This window comes from Molothrus ater, chromosome 9 (genome assembly GCF_012460135.2).
Source record: "Molothrus ater isolate BHLD 08-10-18 breed brown headed cowbird chromosome 9, BPBGC_Mater_1.1, whole genome shotgun sequence".
In the NCBI taxonomy this organism is placed as follows: domain Eukaryota; kingdom Metazoa; phylum Chordata; class Aves; order Passeriformes; family Icteridae; genus Molothrus; species Molothrus ater.
Window position 1 is genome coordinate 4,412,541 of NC_050486.2, and position 26,785 is coordinate 4,439,325.

The window sequence follows — 26,785 nt, forward strand, 5'->3', positions numbered from 1 at the left end:
TCAGCAGCACATTGGTAGGTTTTTAGGAAGGGTTTGGTAATGTGTGTGTGTGTGTTTTGGAAGGGCTGCTGTTGGCTCCTCTCCAGAGTGTGTGATTTGGGGAGCTTTGCCCTAGAGAGGACATTTGATGTCACCAGGAGATGCTGTTCCTCCTCTGGGACTGAGTCCCTGTGCAAAGACCAGACATGATGAAAAGACTGATGAGGAGCATCAGAGATGGCTGGAGGAAGAAGAGTGGGGTTTGAACACAGGGCAAGGGCTTTTTGGTGCTTCTCAGACCATAGGTACAAAATTTACCTGGTCACTGAAGAAAACGATGAAAAAAAAAAATCCAAACAAATCTAAAGTAACTTTATTGTCTTGGGTTTTAATTTTCTTGCCAGGATACCACATGGTCCTCTGGCTCTAGTGTGGGCCACCTTCTGCTCCCCATCGCCAGGGATGTGAACATACACACACACACACACACACACACACACACACACACACACACACACATTTCCCCTCATTTTGAGTGGATTTATTACAAAAAGTGGCCAGTTTGTAGCATAACTAGGAGAAGATCTTCTGCCAAAGTGTTCTTGCAGCTGGTGGCACAGCAAAAGGCTGCCTGGGTAGCAGCCTTGAATTAGGAGGTGGCATTGGAGATAAGTGTCCCCTCACACCCCAAAACCCAAAGGAAATCTCCAGTTGGGCTGTGACTGTTCTGGGAGAGTCTCTGATTTGGGAAGAGAGGAATATGTCAGACCAAACCACCTCCCTGGCTCCCTTTGGGGTGAATCAAAGAGGCAGGAGAGATGGAGGATGAGAAGATTATTTATTTTTCATAGATTTTTATAAAAAATAATTATCAAATACAAAAAAATAAAAATAGCAGCAGCCTCCATTGTGAATAAAACCCTAAAGGGGACAAAAACCGCTCAGTGTCGCTATAGAAGAACAATATTTCAGTATGTAGAAGCTGTCTGGTCATAAGAAGCACAAATGTCTACCAGCCAAGCCAGCACTTCCTGTCCCAACCCCCCATTTCCCCTGTCCGTGGGGCACAGTCCCTTCCCTGCACACACAGGTGAGCAGAGGAAAAAACCAGGATTTTCATGCCAAAAAGGATCCAAATTTGGTATATAAACACATAGGCATCCAGGTAATGCTGAGACCAGGCAGGGAAGGGTTTGTCATGGCAAGATGCTGGGACTTGAAATTCTGCTTCGGAGTGTGATGTTCATGCCATGTCCCCACTGCCCCCACCTGTGGGGGCTGCCAGAACCCCACTTCTGCTATGTTGGAATTCCTGGATCTCCTCTTCCCTGCACTGGTGGAGCAGGGCAGGCTGCCCAAGCTGCACATCCTGGGAGGGCAGCTATTATTTGAATTTCCTTGGGTTGCTTGAGGGTTGTTTTTTAAGTGAAAAGTGGGTATCTGACAAGATATTGCTGCTATCTGCCCAAGTGACAGTGAATTCTGAGACACTGTCCCTTGTGCACAATGAGAACAAAAATGTCAGTGTCCCAAGAGGAGATGGGGCTCATTGTCCCCCACCTCCCCTCAAATCTCTGCCTAGGCCAGGTGGATGGGGACACCTGGGGTCAGAAAAGGGCTTGGAGAAGGACAAGGCATCTCCTGCCTGGATGCTGGTAGGATGTCCAAGCACCTCTGCCCCTACTGGGGTCCTCCAGTAAAACACAAGCATAGGAAATTCCTGCAAAATAGGATGGGGTAGAGCTAGTGGAAGCTCTGTTTTCAACGATGCCTTGAAAATTCCTGGTCTCTCCACACCGTGTCACCCTCTCTCCACCACTCCTTCATCAGACAAACTGGCTGGAAGCCTGTATCCAACAGCACAGGCCATGCAGGCAGGACACAGCCTGGAGTCCTTTGGTCCCAGCCTGCAGCTCACCCGGGGACACTGCCATCAGCTCCTAGTCTGTGGTCCCTTCTCTGCTCTCCTCTCCTCTTTCTATCCCTTTTCTCTGCCTCTTTACAGCACAAAACCATCAGTGATAGTCCCAGCTGGAGCCAGGCACCTTCCCTATTGCTGCCTTTATGTGGCTGGGTCCAAGCTGAGCTTCTGGGAGTCAGTTATGGGGGGCAGAGTTTCTTGCTGGGCTCCTTTGAGGCCAGAATTGAATCTGCAGATTTTCACTTAGGGCCTACAGGAACAAGAGCCTCTTGGAAGTCAGCAACTGTATGTCCAGCCTGAGGGGCTGGGACAGAGATAATAATAAGGAATACTAATACTAAGGAAAACCTCAATGAGAAAAGATAATTCTCAAACTCTCCTGACAGGTTTTTTTTTTTTTTTTGGTCCTTTTGGCATTACAAGGTCTAGTCTCCTCTGAGAGCTGCTGACAACACAACTCAGTTGGAGCTCAGATGTGAGGGAAAGAGAAGAAGGACCACCAGAGCACCCTTCATTCAAGCATCACATAGCTACACTGGTTTGGCCTCTACACCCAGCTGGGTGTGCAGTGGCTGGGGGAGTGAGACAGAGAGGGAGCACGCTGAGTCCTTGCTCCTATTGACCATGCAGTGATCCCCATGGACACATAACCCTGCCCAGAGGGCTCTAAAATAATGTGTGATGGATGCCTGTGGTACCCTTGGAATCTGTTGTGCTCACTGGGATGATTCAAGGGCACAATAACATTTTTTCTCAACCCCACAATCCTGATCCAGATCCACACCCTAAGAAGAACAGGACAAAGCACTGGCAAATACCAAGGGCAAAACTTGGTCCCTGCCAGATGCCCAAATCACCGTGCGGTGGGAGCCTCCCTGCCTGGCATGGCCTGGGTGTTTGGCTTCTCTCTCCGTCCTCCTCCCAGCTCAGCAAGGAAGGGGAAAATCCCTGCTCCTCCTGCCCTGACCTGTGCTTTTCCCAATGGTTTGTACTTCACAGCAGCATGGGTGTGTGATAAAGGATACCCTTTCTCAGCTTCATCAAGAGCAAAGAAAATATAATATATATTTATATATATATTATATATATGTATATAGATATAATTAAGTTTAAATATTTGCAGAGAGATCACAACTACCTCGACCTTGCTAAAAGAAGTCTGTACAGCAGAGAGGGGTGAATAGTGACAAAGACAGACACCCAGGAGCGCACCAGGACACACACCCATGGCAGCACCCGGGCTCCCGGCGTGGACGGGCCCTAGCCCAGCGTGTGGCTGAGGCGGCCCCAGACCCCGGCCTGAGCGCCTCGTGTGGCTTCTGGAGGGAGCAGCGACGGCGAGGGGGCCACAGCCCGCCCTCCGGGGCTCCTCGGTGGGCTGGAGCCGTCCCCTCAGCCGCAGCCGCCATGCCCCGCCCGGCTCTCCCTCACGCCACGGCCCCGCCGCTGCCCCTCGGCTCCTCCGGCGCTGCCTGACCCAGAGAGGCCCTCATGGCGCCGCTACTGGTTCTCCTCGGCCGCAGGGTCGCGGCAGGTGCACTCGTCCTGGTCGCAGTCGGCGGCAAAAGGGATCACCTAGGGGAGCAAAGTGTAATGGGTCATGTGTCGGAACTCAGTACGTCCCTCCGAGGGTCCAGAGTTGCCGAGGACCCTGCCGGGCGGCTCAGGGACCCTGGCACGCAGCCCAGAGCACCTGCGGATTTAAATTACCAGCTTTTGTATGAGGACCTGAAAGTCACAGAAGTTTAAATAGTATAATAATAAAATTATCACAGGGTGAAAATGTAGATTTTAGGATTTTTGGAATGGGGGTTTTGGGGACAAGATGGAGGAAGTTGGGCATGTCTAGCCTTCTTCTTCTTGGTCTCCATCTTCTGGGTGATGTTGGCACTTTGAGATTGGTTTAGAGTAGAAGCTCACTGTCTAACATAGGTGATAGGTATTGGGAAGTAATTGTAAATATGTTATAGGTAGTTTGCAGTATAAAAAGACAACACCGCCCCGAGGCGGTCAGAGTGCCTGTGGCTGCCCTGCTGAGCAGATCTCAGCTGGGCAGAAAGAAAATTTTATAGATAAGAATTAATAAACAACTTCAAGACCGAAAACTGAAGAGCTCTGACTCGTTCTTTGGATGCGCGGGCTGAAATAGAGACTTTTCACATATCTCAGGGCAGCAATTAACAACTGAACTCCGAGAGTCATGTAAAGTAATTCATGCTTAGGTGGAAAATGTATGAAATAAAAATTGTAAAATAAATTAAACATCCAACGAGCCTCGGACCACGGAGACAGATTACCACACCGAAGTCACGAATCTCCTGGTGGCAGCGGGAATGAATGCCTCGTTAACAAATAAAAAAAGGAACGTGGTTGGTCAAGAGATGGGCTTCCTCTGGAACCACCCAGGAACACCCAAGGACAATCAGCACTTGACAAATATCATCAATCAAGATAACCGAAGTCGTCAAAAACATACATCTGAATACATGACTTCTCCTAACATGATCAGTGCCCGCCACCACCCAAGAAACAGCAATTGTCCAGCCCTGCACAGTAAAAAGAAACTTTATACATATGGGGGGTGACAAAAGAAATCGGGGCACTTCTGCCTCGGGCATAAAAATCTGTGTAAAACAGCCCTGCTGGAAATGGCATTGGTGAACAGAGGGAGATCTGATGCGATAGAGGTTGGATCCAGGTTCGCCCAGCGCTGATCCCAGGCCCGATGCTGTCTCTTTGACTGTGGTTTTTGAGGAGTGTATTTTGGTCACGAAAATAAAATCTTTCGCATTTATTAATTTGGCTTTCTCCTTGATCATTTATAACAAAAGGGACAGCTCAGCTCCGCCCTGGGACACCCCTCTTCCTGCTTCAGGCCTCTCCACACTGCTGTGGACAAACAGACATTTTGGGCCGTGCCCTGTTGGCAGTGCCAGGCTCTGTGCTCACTGAGCAATGGGCCCTCATACCACCTGTTCCCAGCTGAGTTTTGTTCTTAGCCTTTTCCTTTTTGTTAATGTGTTTCGAATTTTGCAGCCAATGGATGGGTTGAAACTTGTGCCCCAAATGTCAAACCCTGAGAAGGAGTGTCCCCTGATGGGTGTAAGACATTCAGACTAGGCCTGGCAGTGGTGAGGCACCTCCCGATTAAATCTTACTTTGGTCTATTAGTTTCAAAGTTTTACTTGTTACCATTAGAAAACTCCCTGAACCTATGGACCTGTCAGCTACTCCTGGCTCTTCCAGCAAAGCACAAAGATAACACAGCCTTGTCTTCTGCAGCTCTTAGAGGAACTCAACCAAGCTTTCAGCTGCAAAGCTGACCTGCACACTGCCCAACATAAAAGCCAAGGTGGGTGCAGTGTCCTTGTGCATTGTGGAAAGCCAGGCAGGATGCTCTGTGAGCAGGAACAGCCTTCCATGGGGCAGGCAGTGGGTTCATCTAGGGCCACTCACAAGCTGTGCAGCTTTGAGACACCTCGTGCAGGTTGGGAGGCTCATATCACATTACTTTCTCTACAGTAACTGTGTGTGACAGGCTTGCTCTGTCACACACAGTTACTGTAGAGAAAGTACTGTCCCCTTAGCTGCTGGTAGCAGAGAAAGGAGGGAGGGCATACACTGAGCAGCTGACTCCTGGTTGACAGTGGCCTGGTAATGAGCCATGGGAGCCGAGAAAACAGTTTTCTTCAGAGGTTTTATACACACCAGGCTCAGAGCCAGGAGTTTTTCTTACTGTGAAAACATTTGATTTTTCACAGACTGGATCAGCAAAGGAAGGGCTGGAGTGCTTTGGGGATTTTTTTGATGTTTAAACCCGGTATTTCTCCATCTGCCTTAACAGGGATGTGCTGGAGGCTTGTTGAGCGGAAGATCTGGGACCTGTGGGGGATGCAAGCTGGGTCTGGGAGCTATGGGACTGAACCCCCCCACTTTCTACTGTGAACCCATCCTTTATTTTGGCCATGCCTTGCTCCAAGATGTCATGATATTGTTGTGGGGATTTCACTCATCACTTGGGTGTAAAGCCTCTTCTTTCCTATCTCAAGTGGATCTTCCCAGGATTTTATTTTTCCTTTTCTCTGTGTATGTATGCGTGATGAAAGGAGAAATGATTCAAGCTCCACAACAAAGATGAGAAGATCCAAATTCACATATTTTCGCAGTGAGAAATTATTTCATGCCCTGTGATTTGTTTTGCTGTTGGATATGATTAGGAAGAATGGGCTGTGAGTGCTGGATAGCAAGTTAGGTGGGAGGGAAGATTGTGATGGGAGACAAAGAAGGGTCTGTGCTACCCCAATGCCAAGCTGCTCCCTCTATACTATTCTCCCTTCCTTAGAGAGGGAGGAAAACATCACTTGTAGCAGATGCCAGTGGATCATAGCAAAAATCCCCTGAGACAGCTCAATTACACAAGGTGACTTTTGACTCACCATGTTTAGCACAATGTCCTATGGAAGTCATTTCTTTGGGACACTTTTCCCAAAACGAGAGGAGATCCCATGAACTTCAGTGGGAGCTGGGCTGAGGTTTCAATCCCACTGGCCTGAGTCCAAACCCCGCTCTTAATCAGCGCGATGCTGTCCATCAGCTTCAGCTGGCTTTAGTTTAGAACCGTGCGTTTGTTCTCCGTTCATGGGAGAGTTACACTGCAGGCTCGGTTCCACAGCCAGCAAAGCCAAAGAACATAGCTAGCAGTCACCCCTGAATCCACAGATCCCAGCCAAGGCCACGGGAGGTGCTCTCTTACCTTCCTGGAGGACAGGGTGGAGGAGCAGCAGTCCCCGCCGTCATACTGGCAGTACGCCCGGTTGTTGATGGTGTCGCACCAGCCGTCTGCTTGGAAGGGCTAAGGCAGAGGAAGAAGGCTCTGTGAAATGTTGTTCAAAAGCATAAGGTTGCCCCCAAAAGTAGAGGTCCTCAGCAAGGCCCACTTCCAGCATACACAACCCCCTCTTCAAAGCCAAAGGGCACCAGATATCCCAGCTGGTGTGAATGGAGCAGCAGGTGCTCCAAGGGCAGCAGCTAGAGGATCATGGAATTGTGTCAGAAGTGTTAAATGGCATGAGCCATTAAATGGCATGAGCCATGGAATTGTGTCAGAAGTGTTAAATGGCATGAGCAGCCTTTCAGAAAATCAGTTTATTGTTTAGTTACATGAGTCATCTGATCAGAGAAGAAGCGACCGGGGCTGAGGAGCAGCCAGTGATGGCTGAAGGACTCTCCCGTGCAAGGGCTGTGACCAGCGCCATGCATGGGAAGCACTCACAAGAAGGCATCAGGAGCGGTCAGCAGCCAAGGTTTATTTATCACAGATCTACACCAGCACTGCCAAGCAGCCACTGAACCAGCTACAGGATGGAGAACCCATTTCTTCATAGAGTGATTAGTAATGAAATGCTGCTTTCACTTCAGGCTCTGTGATTGTACTTACTGGCTCAGCAACCATGGCTGACCTCCAGGACGTTTTCCATCAGAATCTTGGAATCATTGAATAGTTTTGACTGGAAGAAGCCTTAAAGACCATCTCATTCCAACACCCCTGCCATGGGCAGGGACATCTTCCACTAGACCATGTGCCCAAGCCCTGTCCAATCTGGTCTTGAACATCTCCAGGAATGGGGCAGCCACAATTCCTCTGAACAACCTGTGCCTGTGTCCCACCACCCTCAAAAATTTCCTCCTAATATCTAGTCTAAACCCACCCTCTTTCAGTTTAAAGCCACTACCCTTTCTCCTATCACTCCATTCCCTTGCCAAAAGTCCCTCCCTGACCCTTGTGTAGCCCTTTTTAGTCCTGGAAGGTCCTTTAATGTCTCCACAGAGTCTTCTCTTCTCCAGACTGAACAGGACTCTTGGTGGAAACCTGGCTATCCCATTGCTCATGGAAGCAGCTGATCCATTTCATTGGATCTGGTTGGCCCCAAACAACAACCAGAAATCCCAAAAATGCCCAGACTCGGCCTTTGATGATGGACACTCACATGTAGCACCCTTAAACTGAATGAGAGCCTGCTGAAAAATGTCACTGCACCGCAATAGCCCTGCATCCACTGTGCCAAAGCCAACATGTGGGCCTAGTGATAATACCAGTAATTCACATGAAAAAACCATGCCAAAACCAGAGAACCCATGTGGCTTTTTGTCCTTGTGACTCAAAAGGAAGAGAAATGGGCTCAACACAGGCTAATAACACTTTAGGAAGTAGCAGCAGGGATTATGGCAAACCACCAAGTCTGGTCTCTGCTATCAGTAGCACAGGCCACAGGCCAAATTCAGGCAGCCACAGAGAGATCACATTAGCCTGGAAGATTTTGGAAGAGCACAAGAAAGAGCACACCTTCCTAGAGCTGGGAAACTGAAGCACAGCCGAGATAGGTAGCTCACTCCAGAACAAGAAGGGATTTGACTCCAATCAGTGCTGTCACAAACCGCATCCACAGGAGACCAGGGTGCAATTTCTTCAAGGCAACAGTGTTAACACTCCTCTTCCACTAAAAAGCATCAGGTGGATCTTAAATGATTGTGATCAATGAAGGTTTCTTAGACTCAAAGCAGCTCTGAGCACCGTGAGGGCCAGGGCAGGGATGTGGGGGCTGGCAGGTGCCAGGATGCAGTTGGGACTGGCCAGGGCCGCTGGCAGAGGAAGGCTCTTCTGGGTGTGATTTGCTTTTGCAGCCTTCCACACGGTGGAGTTTTTCCTTGAGCTTTGCTCCATGTGTCATGACTCACTGACAAAACAACACCCGTCGCTTTGGTAGTTTCCATACAATTATGGGGAGGTTTGCCCATCCCGGCTGCACAGGTCTGAAACGATTTCCAGATCTTGCGTGCAAGGTGGGGGGAGGACAGAGGCAGGGACAGCATGGGGAAGGAGAGGCTCCCCATCTCTCACTACACCTATCAGGGCTAACTGCCCCCTCCTCTCACCCAGCCAGAGCCCGTACCCCACCCTAAACAAATACAGGCTCCTATGGCAACACTTGTTGGGGAAACTTAACAACTCATGCTCCAAATTACATTGGAAAAACACATGAAGGGAAAATAAAAAATGACTAATTGGACTCGAGGCTCAGGAGAGCCAGGCACAGGCTTTGGGGATTTCTGTCCCTTCTCCTTGCCTAGAACATGGTGACTCCTGTGCCTTTGCCTTACTAAGAACCTCCACATGGTTTTGTTTTTGCAAGTAGAAAGAACAAAGTAAGGTGCTGGTTACCCTCGAGGGCACAGGAGCCCTTGTACTTGCATCAGTCTCATTTTGGCCTTGCAGGAATCATGGCAAGGGAGGACACAGGCAATGCAATCTGCTAAGGGCAGGTGATGTGAGAGAGCAGACCCCATACAGCGTCTGTTCAGCCTGTGCCTGAGATGTGTGCCTCTACAGAAAGCAATGCCAGTGGTGGGAGAAGGCAGTTTGTTCACGTCTGCAACTCACAAAAACACCTGATGATGTTTTAAGATGCTGTCAAGAAAAAGGAAAACACCAATGCCCAGTTGTGCCACATGAAGGTGATGAATGTGACTCAGGGAAATGGCCAGCTGGGTCTCAGCTGCCAGAATACCCATCCTCCACTGAGGGGAGGGGGGTGGTGGGCTGGTTGAAAAGTCTCTTATAAACAGGGAAAAAATGAATAAGGCAACTGCAGCAGCTGCTGTGTGCTGTGCTGAGTGGTGGGGAGCTGCTGGGCCAGGCATGCCACCGAGGCAGCCAGGGAGACGGGCTGTGTCAGCGGATCTCCCGCTCGCTGGGCCATCCATCTTCCTTGTTTGTTCAGACAGGAGCTCCAGGGCATGTGGCAGCACGTGGAGGTGCAGCAGCTGGCACTGCCGGGCCGGAGCCCTGCGCTGCTGCCACAAAAATAGTAACGGCAAATCGAGTGCTTGGCAATTGAAATAGGCTAAAAAAACACAGCCTCTCGAAGCTGGGAGCAGGCACAGATGAAAAGAGGAAAAAAAAAAATCGAAGGGGAAAAAGAATGAAAGAGGGGAAAAATATTGCAGGCAAAGGAAGGATGCAAGAAAGGACTGGTTAGGTCCCAGTGCATCCCAGCCAGAAGCATCTCCAAGGGCTCAGTGGTGGAGTTTCTCTCAAGGAGGCTGGGAGATGTTATGCAGGGAGCAGTGCCTGGGCACAGTGTTTTTCCACAATCTTTGAAGAGTCCCCAGGCTGGCTCCATCCCTGGGGCTGTTGTCCTGCCCAGCAGAGAGTCCCCAGTGCCATCAGTGAGGCAAGCAGGGTCCAGGCATTTTTTTTCAGATCCACCTTACAGAGTTTAATTCAGTGTGAAAGAGCACAAAAGGGTGCAACAGGTGAGGGAAAGGTGGATCATGAAGACTCAATCACAGATCACATCAGTGTTGGACATATTTCAGTGCTACACATTATTTTTCAGGAATGCAGGTTTTGCTCTGGTTGAGCACACCTGAAGGCCCAGCACCTTGCTTTTGGCCATGCCCCATTCCAGATGCTTTGGAGGAAGGTGGAAAAAAGAAAAAAAAAAAAAAAAATCAGCATTCAGCTGGCCAACTGTGTAACTGAGGAACTGAAAGACTTCCCTGATCTGCCACTGAGATGGAAAGTGCTCATCATTTCTATCTGTACACAGCCATTGAAAAGCTAGAGTCCAGTCTCAGGGAGTCAAGTCCAGCCTTAAGAAGCAAAATGCTTTCTCCCAGACTGGTCCTGGGCTTTGTGACTCTGCTGATCCATCCAAGGAGGGCGCATAGTTTGCTTTCATGGAGCTTCTAAGTCAGCACAAATTTTGGTGTCATTTTTCCCTTTGGGAATTGGTATTCTGGGCATCAAGCTCAGACTGTTTGCATGCTAATTCAACCACGTGTCTGAGAAGATGCATGTGTTTTTGCTCTCCTCAGCTGTCACTTTGAAAGCAGCCCCAGAGAAACAGGGGAACCACCATTTGGGCAGGGACCAGCCCTGGAAAAGCTGCTGCTGCTGCCCTCAGACTCACGCCTTGTGCATCAGCTTCACCACCGGTAATTCTGCTCCTGGGACCGATGAGTCACTAGTGGTGGGAAGATGAGTTGGAAACCCCATCCCTTTGGTGGCAGGGGGATGTCAGCCCAAACCAGGCTTCACAGAACCACAGGACATGAACCTGAGTTGCCCCAGAGAGTGCTACAGCTGCAGGGGTCTCAGGCATGCAAGAGAAGCTGTGTCCCAGGTGAAGGTGCTGCCCGTAGCAGGGAGGAGCAGGCAGGATGTGTGGGGATAGGAAAGTATGGACAGGCTGGAGTAGCCCTTGGAGAAACACAGGGCAGCTTCTTCCTGCCGGATGTCTCCCCTTCCTCCCCACATCAGTCACTAGCAAGATCTTTCCAAAAGCTCTGGGAGGTCCCTGGGAGGACTTGAAGAGTGCCCAAAGCCTTGTTAAACATCTGGTTCACTTAAAGCCTCTATACATCCACCACCCCAGCTGGGGTCCCTGAAAATTCTCCCTCCCATCCCTGTCCCAATTCCTCCAACATCCTTCCAAACCACTGTTCCCCTGCAGAAAACTGTCAGTCCTTAAAGCCAGAGATGTGACAGGAGCTGGCTAAAGTGATGCTACAGCAGCGTGTCCCCAGGACACATCCCTTTCCTTACACACACTCATGCTGGTGAGGCAGAGAGCCCGGTCATTCTTGGCTCTCCCTGCTTGCCCAGGGAAGTTGACTGGGAATGCAGACTGTGGGAGGAAATGACAATGTTCATTGTTTGGATTAAATATTTTTCTTGGCCCTCTCTCTGTTGCAGTGTCTTTTATTTTATTTTTCCTCCCCCCCTTGACACCCCCAAGCACATTCACTTTCCTTCTCTCTTTTTGGAGGCCCTTTGGCACAAGAAGGAAATCAGCTCTGAAAAACAGAGAGGGACAGAGAGGGAACAGGTTTGGCTTATGCTCAGAAAGTTTCTTGGGATGTTTTTGTGCCCTGAGCCACCCTGAGCAGTGAGCAAGGTCTACCTGGCCCATTGTAAAAAGGGTGAGCACTATCCAGAGGAAGAGACCTCTAGAAATTTGGGAAGAGGAACCTGGGACCAAGTGGCCTGAAAAAGAGAAACAAAATCCTACAGACTTAGTGCTTCGTTGTCCATTTTATGTTTTCCGGTTTCTGTCCCCTGAGCCATCCCTCTGCTCCTTTTGAAGTGTGGCAGCTGTCCCTTGGAGGTAGATGCTTGTTGGAGACATCATGGACCTGCCCATCACCTCAGACACGGACAGAAAGCAAAACAGAGAAATTCTAACTGCTTCTGAACCTGCTGGGGTCCCTGAGCCACTCATCAGCTAAGCATGCAGATAGTTTTTACCACATCTCAGGTCTCCAGAAACATCTCCTCTAGCTCCAATGTCTTCTCCCCAAGTCTCACTACAGAGAAACAGAGGCTTGCTTCTTGAGAACATTCTCCATGTACCTGAATGAACACTGCAGGGAAGAGGTGGTGGGCTGGAGGGTTGTGACATCCTGCTGCCTCATTTCAGCTGATGGACCATCCCTGTACTGCCATAGCAGCTCCCAGCAGTCTTGGTGTGGAGCTCTAGGTGTTCTTCAGGACACTGGAGTCCCTTGGACATGGATTTCCTGCAAACAGCTGGGCCCATTGGAACCAGTCTGTGCTGAGGTTGTGCAGGATTGGTGTCTGCAAGGGGGATGGAGTGCACAGAGGCTCCATGGGCTGCTGTCAGTAGCCATCCTGGGAGAGCAGGTCCTTGCCTTCATGGCGCCTGAAAGTGCTTCTGTGTCCCAGGCCAGGACTTGGCTTGGACACACTTCTGCTGCAGAAGTGAACATGTGGCACTTTGGACCCCCGAATGGGGATGTGTTTCATTATCCCTCTGCACTGTGCTACTCAGAGTCATGCTACTCTTCCTCATGCCTCAGCAGAGAGCCATCTGGAAAGGTCTTTGCACCGTCCAAGGGATGAGAGGGAAGAAAGGGATGAAATGCTGGTGTAGATCCCCACATCAGAGCAGATCTTTGCTTCCATCTAAACAACCATGTCTATGATCTATTCATGGTGAGTTCCTCAGCCTTGTCCTTTTTACACCCTGATCTCAGTGCTAACAGAAGAGAAGCAGAAGCAGGAAAGAACAGGGAGAGAGGAGCAGAGGAAGTTGCTGTGTGTCAGTAGTGCTCCTGGCAAGCATGGTGGCTCACCATTCACAGGGATACCACTGATACACGCAAGAGAAGACAGGACTTCCTGTGCCATGAGCACCAGCCTGCCATGCTGCCCTCAGTGGCTCTCCTGCTGCATGGATTAGATCTCCTGCCAAGCCATTTGTGCAAAATATGTTACAGGATAGAATGGGTTATGGAAAACAAGCCTTGAAAACCACAAGGGCCTCCTGACCCACTTGTATCTGATTTCTGCCAAGTTCTTGTTACAGATCTTAAACAGAAAGAAAAACAATGTACAAGGGATGAAGGAGCTGAAGGGGAATGAATATTCGTGTTGGAAGAGCAGTTGGCTGGGCTGTGCTTGGGGATGTTTATTATCAGAAACGACTCATTGATTTTTATTTCAGCGGGTGCTTTCAGTGGTTTTCCACTCCGTCTGTACCACTGGCTGCACGACTGTGACTGCTGGGAGGGGGAAAGTGGGACATGGATGGGGATGAGGGAAAGGCACCTGAACTGGAGAGGGCAGAGAAGCAGCCATAGGTCAGTACATCCCAAGTGCAGGGCTGCTGGCACAATGTGGCCTGGGGAAGCTGAGGCTGCTCACACCCCTTGGGGCTCCACCACTACTGGTGGTGTGTCTGGGTGCTGGAGCCCTATCCATGCCAAAAGACCCTCCATCTTTTGGGTCCTGTGAGCCTCACCCTCAGCATCTGTCCCTTGTCATTGCTGCTGTGTGATCTATTTCCCTCTGCTTTGTCTCTCAATAAAATGATGCTGCTACAATCACACTCTCTGTGTGTGCAGGGGACAGAGATCTTCTCACTGTTTAGGAAAAGCACACCTTAGCTGAGATTTTTGGAAGAGGAATAGATTTCTTTGGGATCATCCCCTGGCTAAATCCCATGCTGAGCAGCCCACACCACCCATGCCAAAAGCAGCATGAAAATGTACCCAGCAGGTATGTGAAGAGCTCCCCACCTTGCCTTCCACCTCTCCAGCATGAAGGGCTTTGCCTTCACCAGTCAGAGGTCAGGTCTGATGCAGGAGTGACCACTACCTGCAGTCCTTGCTCCTCATGCCCCCTCACTGTCTGTACAAGCTGCATTAAACAGGGTGGAAGGTACAGCACTGCCTGGTCCAAGAGAGAAGAAAGATGTGTGAATCACGAGAGGGTGACTAAATTCTGGCCATGCAGCTGTAGTTGCTCTAGAGAGTCTCCTTGGTGCAGCTGGGGTGCCTGTGGTCCTCACTGCCTTAGGCCTCAGAAGTACAGAGGACAAGCTTTCCCGGAGCAGAGCATTCTGCCAGCATCACATTTCTTACAGTTTCCTGTGTTGAGTTCTGCCATGGTACAAAATCAGAGACCCGCAAGCCTGGGAGGAGTGAGAACCAAGGGTCTCCAGCCCCACTGATACTGAGGAGCAGAGGCAGCTGGAGCTCAGCTGCAGTGCTGTCCTAGGGGACAAGTCTCACCCTGTCTCCCATCACATGAAAGAACAGCAGAGTTTAGGGGACACTCCCCACCATCCTTACTGCATATGCCTTCCAAAGGGTTAATTCTGACTGAGAAATGCTGGACACAAGCCACAGATGTGCCGAGTGAAGGTTTTGTGCATGCTGGAGGGAAGAGCTAAGGATCCTTCAGGGTCCTTCACTACCTGTTGGATCAAGAGACTCAGGAACAACTTGCAACCACAAACACACTTCAGTCCCTATTTCATCATTTTCATTGTAATACCTCAGGTAAACCACAAAACAGAGAACAGATTCATGTTTTATGGTTGTGATAACATGACCAGCAACACGAGAGGGCAGGGAGACCTTGTCCTCATGCAGGGCAGACCTGAGAAATTCCCAGCAGCTCATGCTCACAACAGTGTTCTGTTCTCTGCCCATCTTCATCCAGAGCATGAGGCAGAGACCTCAAGTCAAAGTCCATTCCAATTAACCTTTTGCTACCTGCACACAATGACATGAAGCTGGAGGTGAGAAGGAGGCCAGCATGGTGCACAATGCGTTGGCTGCCCAAAAAAAGCTGCCCGGTTTCACTCTGGTCACAGCAAGAACAGCCTAGCTTTCCCTGAGAGCATTTGAGCAGGACAGTGGTGGTTACCCCAGCCTGTGAATAACATTGGGTAAACACAAGGATGATGAAACAAGTGAATTTTTGCATCTAAACCACATCTGCAGTGTGAAGCACAGGAGCCCCTGTGGTGGGAGACAGAGGGGTGCAGGTGTAGGGCATTGCACAGACTAGGAGGTGCTCTATAGCAGCTATGCTCATGCACAGACTGCTTTGGACCATGGCAGGAACAGTCCAAGGGAGCAACCTGGATCTCTGTACATGCTGTCTCTTCCTCTGAAGTCAACAGTCTCACTTGCTTTTGAGCACAGGAGGATGATGCATCAGAGGTGATCACCTTGGGATGGCTTAGGAGAACGTGACCCAGACGCTGCAAACAACACCTCCCTCACAGCAGTCAAACACACCACCAGGACCAAAACCACCTCCTCCCAACCCATGGTGGGGAGGAGGGGTTTTCTCTCCTCCTCCACTCGCCTCTCCTGACAGCCCCAAGCCCCCTCCCTTGGTGCTGCCATCTGTTTTTCTACTGATGGCAGGGGACGAGATGTTCCGCTGGCCCTCGAAAGGCAAAGTGCGCTCGGCGCTAACTTGAATTCCTGACGGGCTCCTGGAAGGGTTTGCATCCCTCCCTCCCTCCTTCCCTGACGTACGTGCCTCACTGCTCCAGCACTGGGGAACTTGGCAAGGCACAGCAAGAGAGAGGGAGGCAGATGGATGACCAGATTAACGGAAAGAGAAGGGAGGTGGGAGAGGAGTGCAGGGATGAGCAGGCAGGCTGATCCACCGCCAGCAGAGGATAAAGATGCGGTCCCTCTTTAGGGAGGGAGGGAGTGACAGTCCCTCTAATGCCATTGCATGGTGACCTGGACTTTCCAATATGAGGCAGAGCTCCAGATGGAGCTGGGAAGGTTGAGCCTTGGCTACTGCTGCCATGCCCCGGCCTGAAGTGACTCCACCAGAGAGAGACAGTACGAGCTGCCAGGTGGCCTGGATTTCTGTTTTGTAGGGTTGCTCCCCTCACTGTGGCATCCAGAAGAGAAAACTTCCTGATCCAACACACACTTGGCAGTCAATGGAGAGACAATAGAATCTCCAAGGTGTGACTCAGACCCGAGGTGACATGAACAGCCCACTGGAACAGCATTTCACTGCCCAAGGATGGCAGAGTCTGGGCTCTTAAAGGAGGAGTCTCCATTGAGGGGCTCCTATGAAATGAGAGGGAAGCTGGGACTAATATGACCCGTGGCAAGTGAATCTGAACCATGTGTGTGAGGGGGACTGCCATGCAGTGAGGACAGAGGACAGGTTATATTCTTTCTCTACCCTGCTCCTGCTGTGGGATGCCTCCATATCCACAAGGGATTGGGGGAAGTGAGCAGCCTCTGAGAACTGCAGAGTTTTTCTTCACAAGGAGGAGGGCAGAGAGGAATAGGAATGAAGATGGAAGCAGCACAGATGAGGTAGAAACAACATTCAGAGTATTCTGTGGTCAGATGGGGAGACTGGTGAGATCTCCCTGCAGCAGCTCCCAGAGCAATACTTTGAGGCACTTTCAGTAAGAGTTACTCTTTACAACAAGACAATGACTACTATGAAACTCATGTCGGGGGAAAAAGTTATCTAGGAAAATTTGGATTATTGGTCCAACCTTTACAGCTTGCAGCACCCTAGGAGGAAACACATAGAAAAGAATAAAGCAAGACATGTATGAGAAGTGAGGAGAAGGAAAACAGGGATGAGGAGGAGGCTGGGAGCTGTATCAAAAAGGAGAGCTTAAGGGTGAAAGACACTATCTGAGGATGAATCTTCATTAGTGCTACAGTGAGTGACTGTGACCTTAAGAATAGGCCTGCCCTGATGCAACTGCTAACAAGGAAGAAGGCACTGTTCCACAGAGGAGGATCAGGATATCTAACAAATAGTTAGATGACCTGAAGGACTAGAGAGAGAAACAAGATGACATTCTCTTGTATAAAATGGAAGGGCAAGCTCTTGTACTGATGGCAAAACATCTGCTGTTAGCTTGGTGCTCATCAGTTGGAAACAAAGGAGGAAGAGAAAGATCTGGGTGTACTTGCTGACCTCAGGATATCTGAACTGCCAGACTGATGCAACTGCAGAAACAACAGATATAGTCCTGTGTCCCATCAAAAGAGACATTTCCAGCAACAAGGAAGCTTTATGGAGGGCTTTGGTGGACCTGGGATGGAAGAACATGTACTGACTGCTTGGTCATTCCTGTTGAAACAATAATTGAAAGCAGAAAAAGCATTTAAAAGTCTACAAGGGTAAAGAAGAAACATGGAATCTTTCCATCTTCTGGTGGGACACTGCAAGATTTTGGCTTGGTTAACCTCCTGTGTGCCAAGAGTCCTGCCTGGGGCTGCTTTCTAAGAGTAAAGGAGGGTGACAAGCAGATAGGAACAGAAAGAGCTCATGTTGGCTGTGGGCATGTTTGGGTGGTTGATGAAAGCACAGTGACTTACCCTGGGACTTCAGGTACTCAGTGTGTCTGTGTCTCACACACACACACACAAACTGGCACTTTTCATCATTCCCTATGGGATCTCTCCCTGAACACAGAGACCTAAGGTGAAGCACAGGAACCACAGAGGAGGAAACAGTAGGGTCAGTCTGGTGTACCTGAGCCTAAGGGAGAGGCCTCACAATTGTGTCAGCTTCATGTTACCTGAGCTGCACAGGAAGGGAGGAAGAAACACTTCACACTCCATTGGCTTCTTTTTTTAAAGGACCTAGTCCCAGAGAGCACAAGAAATTCTCCCTTGCTAGCAGAACCACCACAGAGACAATCACTCAACCATCTGGTCTGCTCTTCCACTTAAGCCATCCCATTTCAAACACATTACCCCAGATTTGTGCTAAAAGATGTGGTTTAGAAGACACAGAGCTCCCAAAATGTCTGAGGATCACTAACTTCTGGTACTCAATCACCAAACACCTCTCAGGCACACAGCACCTCATTCCCCTGCTCTTTCAGCCTGTGTCTCGCAGTAGACAGGCACAACACCGGCATCAAATTTGGGAAATAATTGCTGCACCTTCTGTAGACCATGAGGTTTCCTTCCTGGGGACGTGCCCCCTGCAACATTGCCCTTTCCCCCACACTCCAGTCCACAAAGAGCTGAGCTCAGCAGAACCAGCGAGGAAAAGCAATCATTGCATTGAAATGAGCACAAGAAAAAAATACAATCAGCAAACCCCAAAGCTATTTTTGGTGTGCAAACTCCATTTACATTTTCCTTTTTGGTAAAAATCCCAAATTTTCAGCATACAACATTCCAAAATTTCCCCCCTTTTTCCTTTTATCCTCAATCATAATAACAACTAGTGCTTGACAAAGACTGCCTATTTTTAATTTCCTTTGTGAACTGACTCCAGGCTGCCTATGATTTTCTCCTGCCTGGTCATTATTCAAAGCTAAATGAGTGGCTAACCAATTTCTGCAAGGAATTCTTTGTCTGCAGATTCTTCAGAAGCAGTTTGTTTTGCATATACAAGGCTGGAAATCCTGATTGTTTGATTTGGACAGGTGAGTCACACAGGGCTTTTCTGGACCCATGTTACTCTAGAACTGCGGTTCTGGTTAGGGAAACATTCCAGCTTGGAGTCAGCTCAGGCTTTTGGGGGATACCCCTTGCCAGTGAAATCCTTTTGCTAGAATATTCTGCCCAGGCTGGCCAAAAAGAAGCAGGCAAGGAAGGAAATGGGTTATTGTGCAGCTCTTGCTCCCCAGCACCATCCTGGCTGTGGGGACTCTACCCAAGGATGCTTCCTCTGCTATCTCCGCTCATCCAGCAAGCCCAGCTCGGAGCAAACATAAGGTCAAAGCTGTCTGGTTTGTGCTGGAGCAGGTCTTCACTGGCAGGAGCTCTCCTGCAAGGAGCAGGCAGCTTGTGCTGGGGCCAGGGAGGGCTTACCTCACACGACTGGATGCAGTGAATGACAGAGGGGTCCGGATACCACCGCAGCCTGCCCGTGCACACAATGTTCTGGGAGAGGAGGAGAAGACAGCAGTTAGCTCAGGTGGATGAGGCAGGGAAACAGCCAGCAGTGTGTTCTGGAGCTACAGGGTCTCCTGCAGCACTGCATTACTCACTGCAGGGCAGAACAGCAGTGACACCCCCAGGATGCTCCTGGCCTAGCAAACCCAGGGTAGCTGCACCCAGGAACCCACACACCAGGGCACATTGTTCAAGGCAGAGGCCAGATATACACACACCTTGTGTGTGTCTATCTGTGTGTGTGTGTATTGAGATGTATATTGGTTGGACTTGCTGATCCTGGAAGTTTTTTCCAGCCTTAGTGATTCTATGTTTCTATATTGATACAAAACTGGAAGAGGACAAAGGGAAAGGACAGGGACTACCTGAGAAGTGGGTTTGGCTGGCAGTGCCACCATTCTGTCTGACTTGGCCAGGAGCTGCTGCTGGGGGTAAGCAGCCACAAGAGGCTGGAATCTATCATCATATCTCTGTGTGATGCTGAATTCACCAGCTGGTCATCACTCAGTGCCTACAGCTGGCTCACTGATCCCTGCTCAGGCTCTGAAAACTGCATCCTGGGAGGAAGGACTCATCTCCCCAGACCTGACTTGAAGTAGATACACCAGGCTGACGGTCACTCTGAGGTATTTACAAACTCTCACTGGTATTTACAAACTCAGCTGTTGCAGCCAGATGGACACAAGAGCGAGATGTGAAGGGCTCAGTTTCCCAGCCCTGGAACACACCACGCTGCTCATTTAGCTGGGGTTTGTGGGGAACACTGATGATTACACAGGGGGAAGAAAAGCCCCACCACACATGCAATTTCCTCCTTGTAAAGCTCAGGCAGGCTTTGAAATCTGAGGCCCCATAAAACAGCATCTGGCCTGTGAAAGTGTCCTAGGATGCCCTTCACAGCACAGGAATTGCACAGAGAGGTAGGTGTGTTTGCTCCCAGCCTCGTTTGAGATGTTCAGGGGCAGGAGGACTGGCTCCAGCATTCCCAGGTGGCATGGCAGCTAGGAATAGGGCAGCTCTGCCCACACAGGTCCTTCTGCAGCATCTTTGGTCAAGACTGTGACGAGGCTGGAGCAGGATGAGGTCCTGGCCCTCCTCGGCCAGCCCCAGAGAGAGCCAGCTTAATGGGGCAAAGACTGGGGAATTCCAGAGCCCACCAGATCCTGCTCAGCCAAGAGGATGCGTACATCCCAACCCCATGGAGCTGCTTTGTATGTGGTTGTGCAACTCAGATGCCATTTTAGCATACTCATATTAGTATACTCATATTCCAGGCTGGGAAATAAGGGCAGAGAGACAAACCTGCTCAGCTGTGGCATGCAATGAATCAGAGCTGAAAACAAAACAGGACTGTGCCCCTTCTCTGAGTGGCCTGTGCAGTTCCCTGTGTTGTTTGCCCCATCCTCTCCATCTCATGGAGCATGGCAGCTCCTGGGAACAGCAAACTGTTGGAGGCTTGGGGGAGCCAAGTGGGGAGCGGAGACAGAAGCCAGGACAGAGAGGAAAACAAGATGGTCTAGGAGAGAGAGCTCCTGGCAAAGGACAGAGCTCCTTCTTAAAATAGTGTCTCCTCTCTGCAAAATGCCTCCCTTGCACGAAAGCCTGCAGTGGTGGTGAAAGGGAAGCTGAACACCACTGCCTCAACGGGCCAAGCCATGCGATCCCTCAAAGGCAAGGACTCCTTCCAAGGCTCGTGCTTCACCATCCCACATGCCCCAGGCATCCTCGCCCCCCCGGCAGCCGCGGGCCTGATTCAAGGCAGTGCACAGTAGTATCCACAGGCATGATGCTGGGCCTCCTGCGGCTTCCCAGGAGGAGGGGAAAGCATTTGGATGGGAGCACTGGCTCCTGGGAAGATTGTTTGCTTTTCTTTGTTCCACCTCCTTCCTTATACATCTCGTTTTTATTTTAAGAAATATTACCCCGGCAGAGCTGCTTTTTGGTAAAGTCGTGCCACGAGGATCCAAAATATTTGAGCTATTTGAGCTGCTTTGCCTACAAAATGAGTAAGAAGTGGGGAGGGAAAGGCTCCCCTGTTCCAGCAGCAGAGGCACCCAGCCGGCCAGCAGGTCCTGGCAGCTGGAGACACCTTTCAGCTGACAGCGCCCTGCCTCTTCCTTGGCAGGGAAATGCCTGCCTAGGATTGCATCTCTGCTGCCAGGTAAGTGGGGACCCAGGCTTACACTGTGCCAGAGGCAGCTTTTGCTCTCCCAGCACACTGGCTGACAATAAACAGTAGCTTAACAGGTCTAGGCACACCGCACATCCTGAAAAATCAGTGGGATTCTTGCATTAAAACTTCATATATTGTGGTATCATGCAATTCCTGGAAAGCTGGCTTGGGAGCTGATAACTGTGCTGAACTTTGGTATACACTGCTTGTCTTTACAAGTCTTACCCTTCTTTACCTGAGGCAGAGATTTTGGGTTAAAACACCAGATGGAGAGGGAGGGAGGTTCCCTCTCTATGCTGCCAGCAACCCCCCTGCTAGAATTATTCCTCCCCCCTTTTACCTGGACTCTGGTGGGCTGCAGCCGGTGATCCATTGTCTCAGCAGTGACATTTTTGGGCAGTATGACAGGGTCACTGGGAGGAATGATACAGGAAGGAATGCACACAGCACCTGTGGGAGGAAGGAGAGCCTTGAGGACCTTACCTGGAGGCAGGCATCAATGTCCTGTAGGAGGCCACACTGATGGTAGAGAGATGTAAAGAGGACCCTTTATCTCCCAGCCTGAGACAGCCATTCCTCCCCCAAATCCTCAATTATCCAAGAGCCTACAGGAGATGTGCTCAATTCTCTTCTCCCAGATGAGAGGAAAACTAAACACAACCAAAGAGAAAGATTCCAACCTTGTTGGCAGGACATGGGACCCAGCATGAAAATAAGTCTGGCCTAGATGTTATACGCTGTTTGCTGACCTGTTAAGAAGCATCTCTCTAATTTTTCTACCACAGAGAATTCCCACTGCCTTCCCATAACCCAGGAAGAAATAAAGCTGCAAAAACCACTTTGGAAAAACAAGTGGGATCCCAGTCCTAATCCTAAACCTCAGTAGTCCCTGACATTAGACTGTCCTCAGCCTGATTGGACCAGACTGGGATGACTGGTGTGTTTGCTTCAGAGTAATATGGGCTGAGCTGAAGCATCCTGCCCAGTGGGATGCTAGACCAGATACAACAACCATGGCTGAGTGTTGCAGGTTTTCCTGAAAGCTCAAAGCATCCAGGTCCTGCAGACAGAAATGGATGATGCGGTCCCTCCTCTGGTCAAAGTGCCCTGTTACACTCAATTGTCACTGCAGCTTTTATGGCTTTTATCTAGGACTTGTCACATTAACCCTGCAAAGAGCTGCAGTGGTAGCAAGTGGAGAGACCTCAGGAAAGATAGAGGGCTACAGATCAGGAAAAAGTGCAAAGAGCTGGGTTTGCCCTCAAGACAACCCTTGCTGCTTCTGAAAAGAGAGATGCTTAATGCTGGAGACAGCTTTAGATTTGGGTCTTGCCCAAGAGTGCAACCAGGGTGAGCACAAGGCTAAAACCTTCCTGGCTCTGTGTTTATAAACATCATGGAAGAGAAAACAGGAATTTTTCTGTTAATTAGGGATTGGTACAGGGAGAGTCTATCTATAGTCTATTGTGACTATCAGCTCTCTGGTATGACTGAGTCAACAAAAGTTTGGTTTTCATCTGCCCTCACCTATGCCATGCCCCTGCTCACACTTGTACTCCACGAAGTTCAGCTCTGGGGGTGGTGGGCAGGAGCCCTGCAAGCTCTCACACAGTTTGAATTCCTCTGTCCACAAGCCCTCCTTAGTGCAGACGATGGGAACCTGCAAAGCAGAGGGAGAGCAGCTGGCGTTACCCACCCTGCCTGGCCACCACCCATCTCTGGGGGAGCACTGTGCAAGGACACCCCTCCCACCCACCAATGTCCAGAGAAAAGCTCCCCAAGGCAGCTGGGCTGCAGCCACCTGGCCCAGCCTATGTGCACTGACCAGAAATGCAATTGTTTCCCAGCTTCTGCTGGATCCCACCAGAGGGAATCAGCCACCCTTCTTTTGACAAGCCCCTTTCCAAGCATTGATAGCTGGGTGGAAGAGCAGGCAGGCAGCAGCCTCCATGCCCAAGGAAGCCCCTTGGTGAGCAGAAGTGCTGCAGCAAGCTTGCCCATCATCCCAAGCGAATGCTTTCACAGCAGCTCCCAAAACTTACTGGAAACCCTCTATTTATGCTTTCTGACCCTGTTGACACAAGATAAGCCAGCTTGCTTAGGACCACTGCTTTCCAGGGAGCAGGTGAGCATCCCCAGGCAGTGGTGCACCTTGTGCCATGTATGGGGTCCAGAAAGACCAGCCTTTGGGCTTGTAGAGGGACTGCAAGACCAACCCTTGGGCTTGTAGAGGGACTGCAAGACCAACCCTTGGGCTTGTAGAGGGACTGCTCTTGGTGGTAAAAGGGTTTTTGGCCTTGGGGATGGGCCAAACTGCTGCAGGGCCCCTCTGCACAGCAGAGCACAGGGAGCCCTGCAGTTTGTAGCTGCTCTGAAACACGAGGTGTGGTCAGTGTGTGCCTGCCCCAGACTCACCTGCTGTCCCTGCTGCTCACAGCTGAGCACACACTGGCTGTCCAGCTCGAAGCCCTGCGTGCAGTTGTACATGCCCTCGAAGACGGGGGGCGGGGGCTGGCAGACCACGGGCACACAGTGCCCCTCTTCCCACTGCCCACTCTCCAGGCACTGCACCTTCAGGAACTTCCTGGGGAAACACAGACACCAGGCTGGCCTGCAGAACCCCCAACACTGCTCCTTGGCTGCACCAGGCATCCCACAGATGTCAGGAGCAGACTGAAGATATCTCTCCTGGAGCAGAGTCATGCCCACCCTGTGTAGGACTTTCCCATACTGTACAATCCCTCACCATGGGCATGTCTTCCAAAGGGACACCCCATGCTTAACCAGGACCTTTTCTTCTCCTCCCTAGTGAGATTGTACTGATCTAGGAGCACTGGATGCATTTCCCTTGCACTCACCACCCCACTGCCCCTCACCTCTTGTGGTGCCCCTAAACCCTTCCTTCCCACAGTCCCTGCAGGTCCTGCTCTGCTTTGTCCCCCAGCCAGTAGCTGCATACTTTGCTGGATGGAGTTTGCCTCCACCAGTAAATCCTCTGGCCTGTGCCCAGCTGCTCCTGAGGCTCCTCTTTGTACTCCAGCCAGATCTGTCAATCCTGCTCTGGCCAAGGGGCTGCAGCAGACCAGTACCACCCTATGCTGCTAAAACATGAGCTACTTGCCAAGAAAAGAAAGAAAGAAAAAGTCCAGGAGCAGAGCCCACCCACTTTTCACTGTCCCTGGCAGTGATAGAGACACCACATCTTTTACACAGAGGCATCAAAACTGCTGAGGCATCAGGCTGGCCAAGGACTGCTCTCCCTGCAGAGGACACATCACTGCCCTGATGGGCTTTACCTGAGCCAAAGCTGATGGCTCCATCCTTAAGGAGGCTTTTCTCCCCACTCCTGTCCTCCTTTACTAGACAGCCCACTCCAGTGCCTGCCCCTGCCCTCTCCCTCTATGGGTGCCAGCAGGCAGGGCTCCAGGCCACGTTAGGGAGTTTATGGCCTGCCACAGGTATGTGAGGGGGCTGCCAGGGGTTAGAGGAACCCCTGGGGGAAGGCACTAAATTGCCCCTTGTTCTGAGAGGCAGCAGACAGAGTGTGGGGCCACCCATGTGCCCCTTAACACCTGGAGCAGGGTCATGACATTGTGTGGGGCCACCCAGCTGTGCCTCCACACATGGTACAGGGTCACACAGCCTGGAGAAGCAAGGGGACCCCATCTGCATCCTGCTGCCAGACCAGGGATGTTCCCTGTCAGATTTCTGCTGGAACTCCTGGATGAGACATTTTAGAGGTTTTTGCAGCATTCTGGTGTTTTAAAATATTTGCAGCTCTTGGAGAGTCCCCTTCTCCCTTCAGAAATCAGGGATCTGTTTTCTCTCAAGACTGTATAAAGGGACAGTGGGTTCCTCCCAAGGTGAATGCAGGCTCCAGCAGGTAACACAGGCAGGCAGGGTAGGGAATGGGATGCAGCAAGTCCACTGGCACAGAGCTCTGCACAAATCTTCCCTCCAGCCCACCTGGGAAGTGAGGATGGTTGTGGTGTGAGCACCTGAGCAGTGAGGGTTGCTGCAACATTGCTCCTACAGCAGCAGCCTTGAATTAACTAAGGGAACTGTAGCTATGAAGTATTTTGGAAAGCTGATGAGGTAAAGGGACTGGATTCCATTGTAGGCATCTGTGGTTTCAGTCCATTCCTCCTTTGACTTCCTTGTTTGCCTTCCCTTCCATGAGGATGATAGTCCCTGCCTTGCAAAGATGCCCCCATGAGACTTTGCCTTCTCCCGAATCTGACTGAATGCTTTGCCCTGCCCAAGTTTAAAGGTAAGCAAAGGCACATGCCAAGAGGTACTAATCCATGTTGGATGTCCAGCTCCACAAGCAGCATTTTCCCCTTCTTGAGCTTCCTGGCTCACAGGGTGTGATCCAGCTGCAGGACTTGGAAGGGGTAAAGCACTGGGGGTTATGGAGGTAGAAACAAACTGTGACAGCAATCCCTCAGGCACTGAGCAAACTCCTTTAAAGACCAGGAGCATGCCAGCCACACATGGCTTTTCACTGGCACTGCATCTCCCTGTTGCTCTCCAGGTCATGGCAGGGGCCCTGTGCCCAGGGAGGCCTGGGGAGATGGGTCAGGCCTGAGGAGGACACGCTGTGGCAGCTGCAGTTTGCTCAGGTGCAGGCTGTGGTTTGCAGCCCCATCATCCTCACAGGGGCTCCTCGTTTTGATGTGGTGTCAGAGCCAGGCCATGTATGGCCTCTCACACCTCCCCCCAAACCTGCACACCCCTCCAGACCACCTTGCTGTGGATGCTCAACCCATCCATCCAGGGACTTCAAACACAGCCCAGGCTGACCCCAGGGTAGAGGGTGGGGTGTGGATCACTCCCACATATGTGAAATAAGCAGTTCATGCAGGAGCATGAACTGAAGGGAAAGGAGAGGCTTTAAAAAAAAAAAAAAAGGTATATACATAAATGCACACAACTTCACAGGATCTTGACATTTCTGGGCCCCCTCCCATCCTGCAACTTCTTCTGATCTGGGTTAGTGGCACTTCTTGAGGATTAACAAGGAAGCCAGGAAAATCAGAGTCAGCCCTCCAACCAGGCAAGCCTAATGGACAGAGGAGGCAAGGGAGATGTTTGAGGCCAGCAAGGGCTGCATCTGAGGTGAAGACACAAGCACATGCCCAGCTCCAGGAGCTGAAGATGCAGGGATCCAGCCATCTTCTGAGGCAGCCAGCTTGGGGGGAGTGGGTTTGCTGTGCAGGAATGGTGACAAATGAGCCTAAAGCCTCATCTCCCATGGCAGGAGACTGATGGCTTCAAACAGAATAGGGGGAAAGGAGACAGATTTGTCAGTAAATTCAAAGAAAGCTACACCAGCCTGTAGGACCCTCCATTGCTGTGCTCCCTCCAAACAGCCTGGACAACCTGGGCTGTAAATACTCAAAAATCTTAGAGGTGGAAATGACAGGAACCTGGTTGACAGCCTGGGTTTTCTTCACCTGGCTCCTTGGCTCCCACAGCTG

The 26,785-nt window shown here is 50.6% G+C and overlaps 2 protein-coding genes across 2 annotated transcripts in view; one reads left to right on the top strand and one right to left on the bottom strand.

The window, feature by feature from the left end:
* Window positions 1-5,799, top strand: part of ASTN1 (astrotactin 1) — a 70,255-nt gene extending 64,456 nt beyond the window's left edge. Inside the window, exon 23 of the mRNA XM_054515843.1 lies at window positions 5,745-5,799. Within this exon, the coding sequence (XP_054371818.1) occupies window positions 5,745-5,766 (22 nt within the window). The 3' untranslated portion in view covers window positions 5,767-5,799. The remainder of the gene's footprint in view (window positions 1-5,744) is intronic.
* The window catches only part of PAPPA2 (pappalysin 2), an 88,771-nt gene continuing 64,999 nt past the window's right edge, over window positions 3,014-26,785 (bottom strand). Inside the window, exons 17-22 of the mRNA XM_054515841.1 lie at window positions 23,721-23,889; window positions 22,833-22,965; window positions 21,646-21,755; window positions 19,049-19,120; window positions 6,654-6,752; window positions 3,014-3,475 (exon numbers count right to left, since the gene is read on the bottom strand). Of these exons, the coding sequence (XP_054371816.1) occupies window positions 3,401-3,475; window positions 6,654-6,752; window positions 19,049-19,120; window positions 21,646-21,755; window positions 22,833-22,965; window positions 23,721-23,889 (658 nt within the window). The 3' untranslated portion in view covers window positions 3,014-3,400. The remainder of the gene's footprint in view (window positions 3,476-6,653; window positions 6,753-19,048; window positions 19,121-21,645; window positions 21,756-22,832; window positions 22,966-23,720; window positions 23,890-26,785) is intronic.